The 11987-nt window shown below is 58.3% G+C and overlaps 2 protein-coding genes across 2 annotated transcripts; one reads left to right on the top strand and one right to left on the bottom strand.

The window, feature by feature from the left end:
• Nucleotides 1–224: 224 nt before the first annotated feature.
• Nucleotides 225–5229, bottom strand: CHPF (chondroitin polymerizing factor). Its single transcript, XM_049614808.1, has 4 exons — nt 4574–5229; nt 2962–3535; nt 2268–2447; nt 225–1949 (listed from the first exon to the last, which is right to left on the bottom strand). The coding sequence occupies exons 1-4, from the start codon at nt 4885–4887 to the stop codon at nt 690–692; spliced, it is 2328 nt and encodes a 775-aa protein (XP_049470765.1). The 5' UTR covers nt 4888–5229; the 3' UTR covers nt 225–689.
• A 582-nt stretch (nt 5230–5811) lies between these two features.
• Nucleotides 5812–11941, top strand: TMEM198 (transmembrane protein 198). Its single transcript, XM_049614807.1, has 4 exons — nt 5812–6217; nt 8744–9319; nt 10395–10597; nt 10982–11941. The coding sequence occupies exons 1-4, from the start codon at nt 6052–6054 to the stop codon at nt 11117–11119; spliced, it is 1083 nt and encodes a 360-aa protein (XP_049470764.1). The 5' UTR covers nt 5812–6051; the 3' UTR covers nt 11120–11941.
• The last annotated feature ends 46 nt before the right edge of the window (nt 11942–11987 follow it).

Raw genomic sequence — 11987 nt, 5'->3', positions numbered from 1 at the left:
TCTGCCTCCAGTCTGGTTTTATAAGTGCTGACGAAACTGAGAATAAAGAGGCCTAAAGAACTTTCCGTGTGCACATATGACCAAGCTGTGAGCTGGGGCAGGGCTGGGCATCTCATGGCTTAGTCCCTGGGAAAGGAGACCGGGGCCCCAGCCAGGACAAGGGAGCCTCCATCCTTACCACCAGCCCTCCCAGTCCCTGTGCCACCTTGTGAAAACTCAGAATCACTAGTCCACACTCAGCCAGTTTATTAAAGGCAGGGAGCTTCATCCAGGTCCAGAAGGGAGAAGCCGGGGGACACCCCCCCTTCTTCTCTCAGCTCCCCGCTTCCCCAACCACTCATCTACAGCCCAGCCCCCAGGAGGGAGATGGGGCTGGCGTCAGGCAGACTGCACTGCATAAATACTCAGAGGCCACAGCCTGAATCAGCAGCGTCAAGGGCGGCTGGGGGGGGGGGGGGGGGGGGAGGCGGGGAGACCAGGTTTGGGGCAAGAAGGGGTGGCTCCAAAGGCACCTCCCAGGGCTTGTCCTGAGCCCGAGGACCCACAAAGCTAGAGAGAGGGGGCCAGCGGGCTCTGCCCTGGGGTCTGAGACCACGGCCGGCCCTGTCCGGCGAGGCTGGCAGGTGACTCTGGGTTGTTGGGGAGGAGAGGGGTGCTGCCGTGCCAGGGCGCTGGGGCGCAGGGCGGGCTCAGGTGCTGTTGCCCTGCTCCTGCTCGAAGAGCAGCATGGCCAGCTGGGTGCGGGAGCCCAGGCCCTCCAGCTCGCCCTGGCGGCAGCGGTGGTACAGGTCCTCGCTGAGCCGGGCACTGCACGTCTGGGCCCGGTAGCGCTGCAGCAGCGCCGGCTCCACGGCCCGCAGAACGTGGAGGCCGGAGAAGCGCAGGAACAGCTCGTACACGTCCATGCTCTCCAGCAGCTCCTCCTCCTGCTCTGAGGCCGCCGCCAGCCGCCCTCGGGCCGCCACGTAGTCGGAGTTGTAGAAGCAGGCCTCGCTGGCTGCCTGGCGATCGAAGCGGCCCGTGTCTCGGCCCAGCTCCGGGGGCCCAGGGCCCTGGGGCGGGGCCACGGCAGGGTGGAAGGCCTGGAAGTGCATGGGAAAGAAGGCCTGCCAGCCAGAGATGGCGTGCATGCGGCAGCGGTTCAGGAAGTCAGGCGTGAGCACCGTGTCTGGCCCGGCCAGCAGGAACAGTGTGTCCAGCGGGTGCTTCTTGGAGAGCAGATCCATGAGGCGCAGCGGGGAGGGTGCGGCCGTCTGCACGCTGAGCCAGGGCACCCGGGCCCCGGGGAAACGCCGCTCCAGTTCCGCCACGTGGGCCTTGACGGGCGCAAAGACATCCGCGTGGGCCGCCCGTTGGGCCTGTCGTGGCTCGTACAGGAGCAGCAGGGTCAAGGCTGCTGCGGCATCGCCAGGTTCCAGCGCCGCAGTGGCGAAGGCTTCCAGGAAGCCAGGGGCCAGGTCCCGCTCGGCCGCAGCCAGAGGCAGTAACACGGTGAGACGCGAGGCTTCGGTGACGTAGGGCACAGGCAAGATCTCCACACGGCTCAGTGGCCGCAGCAGCTGCACCCGGCGGGTGAGGGGCCGGCGGCCACCCTGGGGGGTGAGCGCCTCCAGCTGCAAGTCCAGTGTGTACTCCATACCCCGGGCAGGATCAAAGCGTCGGTAGCCATTAACTAGCTGCTGCTTCTGGAGCCGCAGGGCTGGATGATAGCGACGGTTGAGCTCTTCCAGGGCCGCCCCCAGAACGTCAGCCACATCGGCCCGGTCAGCCCCTCGCAGCGGGCAGCGGGGCGAACCATCAGCGCAGGAGAAAGCATGCTGCTCCGTGAAATAGTCCCAGCGTAACACCTCAAAACGGGAGGCCGGGCGGGATGGTGCCGGAATGCCCACAGGCCAGGCGGCTGCGCGCTCCCCATCGGCTGCCAGATGGCTGGTGTTCTGGATCTCCCACTAGATGGGAAAAATAGACCAGGAGCAAGGTATAGACCGTGGGGGCCAGCGCAGAGCTGGAGGATTAAGCAGACGGCAGGGGCTACTTGGGATGGGTCCCTAGTCCCCAATTTCTACTATCCCAGGGCCTCCACCTATCCTTTCCCCAGATTGAGGCAACCTAAGAATTAAAAGGGAGGCTTCTGGAAGAGCTTCTCAGAAAAGGCAGGAACAAACAGGGACTGGGAAGCCAGTTTGTTCCGATTCTAGTTTTGACTTCCCTGGGATCTCAGATGTCTTAGGACCTGTCCCCTCTGTCCCCCAGGGCCCCGACCATACCTGCAACTCCTGGATCTCCTGGTATGTTCGTTCCAGCTCAGCTCGGGCAAAAGCTTTGTGCAGCTGGTACATGTGTACGGGGTCATGCACAGGGTGGGCTGTCAGGGCACTGCGGAAACGGGGGTCTCCTTCCTGCACATGCTCCCCAGGGCTCAGCTCCAGGTAGCTATAGTGTACCCCCTGGGGAGAGGAAGGGAAGGGGTCTATGATGGGAAGAGATGGGACAGCTCCCCATTCACCTCCCAGTGTGGATTTCGTCTTCCCCTCCCATGACCTATGTGGACCTGGAGTCGGAATTACTGGGTTTAAGTACACCTTGACCAGTTGTTAGCTTGTGTGACTTTGGGCGAGCCTCTGCTAGCTCATGTGTGAAATGGGCGTATGCATCCTATCTCAGAGCTGTCCAGGGGCTCAAATAAAAATCATAGTAGCCAACACTGAACGCCTGCTATGTGCAAGGTTCCCTTATTTTTTCTAATCCTTAGAACACACCTGAACCATAGTTATTTTCATTGGTATGGATGAGGATACCAAAGTTCAGGAGATGCAGTCATTTACCCAAGGTTACAGGGATAGAAAGTGACAGAACTGGCATGGAAACCCAGGCCTATTATTCCCAACTACCCCTTTGCCTCCGAGGGGGAAGGGCACAAGCTCAGGCAGGAGGTGCCAACGGGGCGGCTTATCTTCCCACCTCGTGGTCGCCAGTGCAGCCCACCCCTGTGGCATCGAGGATGCAGCGTCCCAGCCACTCATCCGGTCGCGCACTGACGATGTCGTTGCGGCAGCCTTCCAGGTGGGGGCGCAGCTGCTGCAGCAGTGTGCGGGACAGCAGCACCCCAAAGCCGCCATGGCAGTAGCGGCCTGGGGCGGGCTCTCCACCGATGAAGTCCTGTGGCCGGCCCAGGTACAGGTGGGCAGCGGCCGCCAGGCTCAGACGGCCGGCTAGGCGAGCCAGTCCATGTGCCTCGGTGTAGGTGGCATCGGGCACTATGAAGAACCAGTCAAAGTCGTCACCGTGTTGCTCCAGTAGGTGGCGCAGTGCCAGGTGCAGGTGCCCTATGGGCCGCTCCTCACCCAGTGTCACCACTGCCATGCCTGGTGGTGCCCTGCGGCCGCGAGAGCCCGTCAGGAACACCACACGCTCTAGCCGGTGCCCCAGCGTGCGGTTCACGGCCACACCCAGTGTGGGCAACGTGGCTTGTGAGGTCAGCACCGCCACAAGCAGCCTCTGCCTGATGCCCAGCTCCGTGCTGATGTATCGGGTTCTGGGGGAGAAGAGGGCACAAGGTTATCAAGAAGACAACATAGGCTCTGGCAGGTCACATCCTCTCTGGCCTGTTTCTTCACCTACGAATAGGATAAGAATAACCAACTCCCCGGGGGTCATGGGGATTTACATGAAATATTTGCCTTACCTATATACTGCCTTGAGGAGGGGGGGATGGCAATGTGTGTGGAGATATGAGAGGTACATTGTGGATTTGATTCTCTGTTTCACGACTTAGTAGTTGTGTCCTTGAGCAAGTTATTTAACCTACCTGAGCCTCATTCAGTAGTCTGCTCTGCATAAAGGAGCTGATAGTATCTATTCAAAGCACTTAGGCAACTGCTCAGCACATAGATACTCCACACACCATGTATATACTTATTTCTATATAAATATGCCTTCATAGCACAAATACATCACATAAATGATGTAAAGGAATATAGGGCAGAGGGATGTACTGAGTGTGTTTGGGACAAGGGCAAACCGGGGCTCAGCAGTTCCGGTAACTTAGCTTCCATAATGCAGAAGGTAAGTCGCAAAGCTGAAATTTGAACTCAGTGTTGCTTAGAAGAAAAGTATTTCAACTCATGCGCAAAGGCATTAATGGGATGGGTACCTCACCCCTCCCCCACAAACCTCATCCCGAGGTGCCCCACCCAGGAACAAGAGATACAGGTAAATTCTGGTTTCTCTTTTTTCTTTCCCTCTCTCTATGCACCCACTCTATGTACCAGTCATTTCTCGAAACCCAACAGCCCAATCAGGGAGCTAATAGGATCTATGAGGGACCATGGGGTCGAGCCAGTTTAGGACAGAGGAGGGCAAGTTCCGCCCAGGCCTGGACGGGGCCCAGCAAGGGCCTCAGATGGGTTCCACAGCTCCCGGGGAAGCAGGGCAATCGGAAGTTATTGGGGCCAAAGACTTCCTGGCTGGCCAGCCCCTTCCTTCCGGAGCCTAACCCAGCCTCCGGCGGCCTCCCCGGCGCGCCCGACCCGACCGGTGCCCAGGGGGTGGGGCTGGCGGGGCTGATCCCTACCTGACGGCCTTTTTGGCGGCCTGGCCAGGCTGTGCAGGGTGGTAGGGCAAGACACGCGGCTCCCAATTCTCCCCGGCGCCTGCGCCGACCCCAGGCCTCTCGCGCTCCGCTCCCGGCTGCACCGAGTTGGGCCGGCGCGCCGCGTTCGTGTTGCCGCGCGGCGGCAGCTCAGACTCTCCTGGTTGGGGCGGCCCTGGGCCACACGGTTCCTCCACCCAGGTGACGCTGAGCAAGCTCAGAGTGAAGCCCAGGGAGATGCCCACGGCCACAGGCCCTGCGGGCCGCAGCACCGACAGCAGCAGCGATGCCCGCATGGCGCCGGGACCACGGGCCCCGGGGCCCGGAGCAGCCCCACAGCAGCCCGAAGAGGCTCCGAGGGGGCGGGACCGGGGAGGGGGCGGATCCGAAGGGCCCGGGCCAAGCGGGCGGGCCCGCTCCCTCCCCGCCGACGCGGTCCTAGTCGAATCCCCTGCGCGGCGCTCCGATCCTCCTCCGTCCGGCGCAGGGTCCCAGCGCTCCGCGCAGGAGCCTCGACCACGGCCGCCGCTGTCCGACGTGTCACTGCGAGGTCCCCGCCCCCGGGGTGGGGTCTCGGGCTCCAGCTACCGGAGACGGAGGAGAAGGGGGAGGTTAAAGGGGAAGGACCCCCGGAAGTGCCCCCTCCTCAGTGCCGGTGAGGGAAACGCCGGAGGCGGAGTCCCCTGCCTCTCCCGGCGTGGTTGGTGCGTCCCTGGTGACGTCAGAAGCAGCCCGCCCCTGCCTGGATGGTGCGCCCTGAGTGACGTCAGGAGCAGAGGCCGGAGCTGTCCATCAGCACCAAAGGCCGCGGGCGGGCTCAGGGCATGGGGCCGCGGCTCTGGGGCAGCCCAAGCCCCTGCTCCTGCTCCTTTCCCTTCCCTAGACCCAGCCTGAGTCCCCAGACTCCGCGGCACTGGAGTGCCAGCCGGTGTTGGAGGCGGAGCAGCGACGCCGCCGCACAGAGAACGGTCCCTCCGGCCCAGCAGCCCCCTTCCCGGCTCGGCGGACTTTTCCCGGACCCCAGTCAGCTGGGGCCTCTGGCGCTCTGCAACCCCGGACCCTCCGGCCCCTGCACAGCCTCTTTCGCTCAGAAGCTCAGGTCGCCTCCTGCCCAGGTAGATCTTGGACAATCCCAGATTTGGCCGCCCACAGAGGAGTCTCCTGGCTGCCTCTTTCTTATGGGCAGCACACTGTCCTCCTCTTCCCCCAACCAGGGTCCCTTTTAACTTCTACATCTCAGCCTCCTTTAGCCAGGCACTTTTGTTTCCCTTTGTCTTTTGCTCCACTTCAGAGATGCTTCCAGAGCTGGGCATCACTCCTTTGTCCACTGGTGTCCTTGCCTAGTTCTCCCATTCCCATTCTTGCCCCCATCCTGGTGGAGACCCAGCACTCCTCCTTGACCCCAACTTATTCTTTGTCAGGCTGACCTGGGAGGTTGACTCCCTTCCATTCCCAGCACTATGCCAGGCACTGTGGCGACACTGCGGTTCCAGCTACTGCCCCCCGAGCCAGATGATGCCTTCTGGGGTGCACCCTGTGAGCAGCCCCTGGAGCGCAGGTACCAGGCACTGCCGGCCCTCGTCTGCATCATGTGCTGTCTGTTCGGAGTCGTCTACTGCTTCTTCGGTGAGACCCCTACCTCATCCTTCACCTGGGCTCCCCACTGTTTCCCAAATTATTTTTTAGGCGCCTCAAATCTTCTCTAGAACATCATCACCACTACCACCATCACCACCACCACCATGAATAACTATCTTTCTTTTCTCTTTCTTTCATCCCACACATGTTCATGGATCATCTAGACTCTAGGTCCTAAAAAACACAGGCTTTTAAATTCAGCATCCTTGAATTTGAAACTGTCTCTGCACATTACTAATTGTGATACCTCGGCACATTAACCTGTCTGAGCCTCAGTTTTCCCATCTAAACTGTGCGAACAATGATAATTGTCTCATAGAGGGTTGTTGGGAAAATAGTAGATGCTCAATAAATAATAGCTATTATGGTGAAGATGGGTTTGGGTCACTGTGCTAGGTAGGCACAGAAAAGCATTTAGCAGGGTGGTTGAACATGGTCCCTTACCACATGGCATATTGTCTGATAGGGGAGAGACTTCTGGAACATTCACACCTGTAATACATGTTAGAGCGGGCTAGATGGTAGTCACATACATGGAGATAGCTATAGTAACCAGGCCTGCTATAAACAGTTGTTTAGGATGGGTACTGCACAAGAACTCCCACAAGGGAGTTCAATTGAATAGGCAACCGGGAGCTGAAATCCAGCCCATGGTCCATTTGCCAAACTCTAGGCCTTGGCACAAGGCTGCTTTACCTAGAGGAAGACATGACTTTTTCTAATTTGCACAAAGGTACCAGATGGGCTAGTGGAATAAGTGCCTGGTGACTACTGCAAGAGTTACAGAATTTCAGAGAGGGGAGTGAGCTCCATGGGCTGGGGGCCCAAGGGAAGCCTCTAGGAGGATCATTATAGGCAATTGGAAGAAGTACAAAGGAAGCATGGAGATCTGGATTCCAGGCTGGGCAGAGGTGCCATGAGACTAGTGTTCTGCAGCATTTATACCTCCCCCTAGAATGGCTGTGTAGTGGGTAAGGATGGGAGCCAGATGTTCCCTCCTCTTCCACCCCCAAACTCCAAGCTGAACAACTGCAGAATGAGCAAGAGGAAGTGCCCTTCTAAGGGTTTAGGACACATTCTGGGTCTCTAAGGAGTCTGTCACCTCATGCTCTCCACTACCCATACCCACTCTCTCTGCAGTTGCTCAAGCAGCCTGACATTCTCTCCCCTGGGCTTCTCTGCCACTTTACCCACCTTGGATGCCCTCATTCCCAGGCTCTTGGACTCTGAGCCCTTGTGTATGCCCCTACTCCTCTATCTGACCCCAGAACCTCTTGGACTCTGATGCTTCCCTCATTCCTAAAACTGAATCTCCTCTTTTTTAAATTTATTTTTGAGAGAGAGAGAGAGAGAGAGAGAGAGAGAGAGAGAGAGAGAATATGCACAAGAGCAGGGAAGAGGTGCAAAGGGAGAGAGAGCATCCCACGCAGGCTCCATGCTCAGCACAGAGCCCAACGTGGGGCTCAATCTCACGATCTCGAGATCACAGCCTGAGCCAAAATCAAGAGTCAGATGCTTAACTGACTGAGCCACCCAGGCACCTCCTGAATCTCTTTATGAACTTTCTCTTTGGCGTACCCTGACCCCTTGACCTCCATCTCTGACTTCCATCTTCCCAACTGTTCAGTATCTACAAGTCCCTCACTCTTCCAGTTACCCTTAATGGGTATAACTTCCATTTTTCTGAAACTCCATGACCACCGGTTCCCCTTATAATCCTCTTGAACACTCTATGACCCTAGTGACCCCCAGCCGCCTCCAGTTATCTCATTACCTCCCATCCCCCTGTCTCCCTCTGTTACTCCTGACACTTTGATCCCTATGATGCCATTGTCTGCCTACCCTCATGATCTCCCATTTCTCTGGCTTCAATATTACCCTCTCAGAAACCCTTTAACACTCTCAACGATTCCATGTCTGTTAATTCCCCTGCTTGCAATGACCTCATCTTCTGGAACCCCTCCCCAATAACCCTGCTTTTCCATTCTCTTTGTAATTTTCTACTAATGTTGTATCTCTGAAGCCCTGTTACCCCTTAAAGACATTATCTTTCTGAACCTGTGTGACCCTCATCTCTCAAGTTCTTTCTGACTTCTAAATACCTTGTATCTCTGAACAATCCCTCCTAAGGCCCCAGTGATTCTATTGCTGATCGCCTGTGACCCCAAATGACCTCTCTCTCTGACCCCTATGATTCCAAAGACCCTAATGACCCTATCACTGATTCACTCTTGACTCCAATGGTTTATCTGACCCTCAAAGACCCAACACTCATCTCAGTAACTCTTATCTCTCTGCTTTCCCAGTGAGTCCCAATGACCTATCTCTCTGACCTCCTTGGACCCCAATGGTCCCATCACTGATGCCCTCAGAACTCCAGTGGCCCCCAAGATTCTGACCTTAGTGTCCTGCTCCTGGTTCCTCTGTGATTCTCATGTCCAAAACCTCTCTGATCCCCTTTCTGGAGCCTGGTGACCTCATTTTGGCCCCTCACTAGCCCTTGTTCCCCTCCAGGTTACCGCTGCTTCAAGGCAGTACTCTTCCTCACTGGGTTGCTGTTTGGCTCGGTGGTCATCTTCCTGCTGTGCTACCGAGAGCGGGTGCTGGAGACACAGCTGAGTGCCGGGGCAAGTGCGGGCATCGCACTGGGCATTGGGCTGCTCTGCGGGCTGGTGGCCATGCTGGTGCGCAGTGTGGGCCTCTTCCTGGTGGGGCTGCTGTTGGGTCTGCTGCTCGCTGCTGCCGCCCTGCTGGGCTCCGCTCCCTACTACCAGCCAGGCTCTGTGTGGGGCCCACTGGGGCTGCTGCTGGGGGGCGGCCTACTCTGCGCCCTGCTCACACTGCGTTGGCCGCGACCACTCACCACCCTGGCCACCGCCGTGACAGGTGCTGCGCTCATCGCCACTGCCGCTGACTACTTTGCTGAGCTGCTGCTGCTGGGGCGCTACGCGGTGGAGCGACTGCGTGCCGCCCCAGTACCCCCCCTCTGCTGGCGGAGCTGGGCCCTGCTGGCACTCTGGCCCCTGCTCAGCCTGATGGGCGTTCTGGTGCAGTGGCGGGTGACGGCCGAGAGGGACTCCCACACGGAAGGTGAGAGGGTCCAGGCCAGGGTGGGTGAGAGAGAAATGAGTGGCCAAGGACGGGTGGGAGGACTGAGCAAATGGGGCACGGGGGAAGGAGCAGTACATACTAGTAACCAAAGGCCTCAATAGGGTTAGAGAGCTGACTGGCTCAGGGTCTGGGAAGACAGGACCGCAGCGCCACTATTCATTCTGCAACAAGGTATGGGGCAGTGGCTCTGTGGCAAGCCCGTTTCAGGCACAGGGGATCCAACAGAAAAGGACCCTGCGCTCATGGGGTTGCATTCAGGTGGAGGGAGACAGATAACAGAATGCATACAAACTAGATAATTCCAGCTCTGGAGTGATACGAAAGAAATATGCAGGGCAATGTAAACAAGTGACCTACAGAGGCTGTTACGGATACAGGGGTCAAGGAAGGCCGCTAGGAAGAGGTGACATTTGAGTAGAGTGCTCAAGGATAAGAGGCCACGCGCAAAGAGCTAGAAAAAGAGGGAACAGCAAGGGCAGGTCCCCAGAAAGAAAGATCTTGGCTTGTTGAGGAAGTGGGCTGCAGTGTGGTGGGTGAGGCATACCGACTGTGCGGGCCCTGTGGGCCGTGATTAGGACTCTGGATTTTACCAGGAGGGCAATGTGATGCTATTGCAGGTTTAAAGCAGGGGGTGGATAGAATCTCATTTAGCATTTGGGATGCTCGTTCTGATTGCTGAGTGTAAGAAACATTGTGGAAATGGGGGGCAAGCATGGAAGGCCCAACCAGTGAGAAGGAGGCTGTAGTTGTCCAATTGAGAGATGATGACGGCTGGTTTAGGTGAGTCACCTGGGGCTCAGGATTGGGAAAGGGATAATAGCTGGAGAGGGAGTACTTAGAAGTCTAGGAATCTTCCATATGACCTTTGGAAGAAAAGAACAACTGCAGGAAGTCCCATCTGGGGCGTGGGAGATGGGGAAAGGAAGGGGGAGCAGGAGGTTATGGACAAAGGGAATCTGGACACCTGGAGCCCTGAGGTAGGAAGGATCAGGGAGGCTTGGAGGACACGAGGCGTGTGAGCCTGTGAGTCCCTTCTCTGCCCACCCCTGCACAGTGGTCATCAGCCGGCAGCGACGACGCGTCCAGCTGATGCGGATTCGGCAGCAGGAAGAGCGCAAGGAGAAGCGGAGGAAGAAGAGACCCCCTCGAGCGCCCCCCAGAGGCCCCCGGGCTCCTCCAAGGCCCGGGCCTCCTGACCCCGCCTATCGGCGCAGGCCTGTGCCCATCAAACGCTTCAATGGAGATGTCCTCTCCCCGGTGAGCAACCTGGGCCCCTCCAGCCTGAATGGGGGGAGAAGGGAGTACTGTAGACTCTGTCCAACGGAACTGGGCCTTCCCCAGAGGCCGATCTCAATCTAGAAGGGCTAGCATTTGTCTGCCTATTGTAACCCCTGCACAAGGAGCCTGACGGGTTCCAGCTCTAGGACTGGGGGAAAGGTGTCCTGAGTAGGAATTTTAATGAGGTATAGTATGGGTAGGGTCTCGGGCTATGGACTATAGCCCGAGTGGGCTGTGGTGAGGCCCTGGGCCTGTGGCACTCTGGGGTGAGTCTGAGGCTGTGGCGTGCAAGGAGAGGATGTCCCTGGAGGTGGCTTCCGGGGCAGGATTTCCACGCTTACACCCGTGTTTACTTTCCCACAGAGCTACATCCAGAGCTTCCGGGACCGGCAGACGGGGAGCTCACTGAGCTCCTTCATGGCCTCGCCCACAGACGCGGACTATGAGTATGGGTCTCGGGGGCCACTGACGGCCTGCTCAGGGCCCCCCGTGCGGGTATAGCAGTACTGCTGCTCCTGCCCACCTAGACTCTGAGGTCACCAGCTCTGCCAGCTTGGGGAGGTCTGCTGGGCCTCTACCCAGCCTGCCTGGCCCTGTGGCCTCTGGCTGTCCCCCTCCCCACCCTGAAGAGGGCTGGCCCGGCTACTGGAAGAGAGAACCTGTCTCAGGCTGGGCCTGGCCTAAGGGGAAAGCCTCCTCCCGAGCTCCAGAGGGGCTCTTGAGGGATGTGGGGTGTGAGCCCCATTGGGGTGTGCTCAGGGTTGTGAGTGTGCCGCCTGTGTGTGTGTGTATATGTGTGTATGGAGGCGTGGGCTTGAGGGGACACTGGGACCCTTGCCTTAGATTTCTGATTGGTGGGGCTTCTCCAAGGTTGGCCCTGCCTCCACCCCCACTGCTGGGGTCCCACAGGCCACTCTCCTGCATGTCTAAGTGGAGGATGTCTGCCTTCCTCCCCCACTGCTCCACCTCCCAACCAGACTCATCTAAGGCTTCTTGTCCTTGTCCCTGGGGCAAATGGCAGCACCCCTAGCCCTGGTCCCCTGTCTTCTACAAAGCCACCAGCCTGAGGGCAGTGGCAGGGGAGGGGGGTGGGGGGTGCTGCTCGGGGCTGGGTTAGGGAAAGGGGCTGGGGGAGGGGGCTTAAATGCACGGTGCATGTCTGGTGTCTGTCATGCCACCCTGGACACCTCATGCTTCTGTCTCCCCTCACCCCACCCTGTTTTACATATTTTATAAATGTGCCAAACTGTGTGGCTTCTGCCAGGAGTGGTGGTGGTCTTCAGTGGCTGGCACTTTCACGGGCCAAATGGGAAGCCCCGCAGCCCTTGGTGTCCTGTGTCACTTACTACACAGAGGCTCCAGGCAAGTT

The sequence above is a fragment of the Panthera uncia genome, assembly GCF_023721935.1.
Source record: "Panthera uncia isolate 11264 chromosome C1 unlocalized genomic scaffold, Puncia_PCG_1.0 HiC_scaffold_3, whole genome shotgun sequence".
Taxonomy (NCBI): Eukaryota; Metazoa; Chordata; class Mammalia; order Carnivora; family Felidae; genus Panthera; species Panthera uncia.
The sequence above is the reverse complement of the archived record's forward strand: the minus strand, read 5'-3'. Positions and strand labels throughout refer to the sequence as shown.

Bases quoted from the DNA above. Each gene is read 5' to 3' on its own strand.
- TMEM198 (XM_049614807.1), top strand. From the start codon at position 6,052: ATGCCAGGCACTGTGGCGACACTGCGGTTCCAGCTACTGCCCCCCGAG. The intron at 9,320-10,394 runs GTGAGAGGGTCC...ACCCCTGCACAG, and splicing joins GAGGGACTCCCACACGGAAG to TGGTCATCAGCCGGCAGCGA. The intron at 10,598-10,981 runs GTGAGCAACCTG...ACTTTCCCACAG, and splicing joins ATGGAGATGTCCTCTCCCCG to AGCTACATCCAGAGCTTCCG.
- CHPF (XM_049614808.1), bottom strand. From the start codon at position 4,887: ATGCGGGCATCGCTGCTGCTGTCGGTGCTGCGGCCCGCAGGGCCTGTG. The intron at 3,536-4,573 runs GTAGGGATCAGC...CTTCTCCCCCAG, and splicing joins GCCGCCAAAAAGGCCGTCAG to AACCCGATACATCAGCACGG. The intron at 2,448-2,961 runs GTGGGAAGATAA...TCCTCTCCCCAG, and splicing joins GCTGCACTGGCGACCACGAG to GGGGTACACTATAGCTACCT.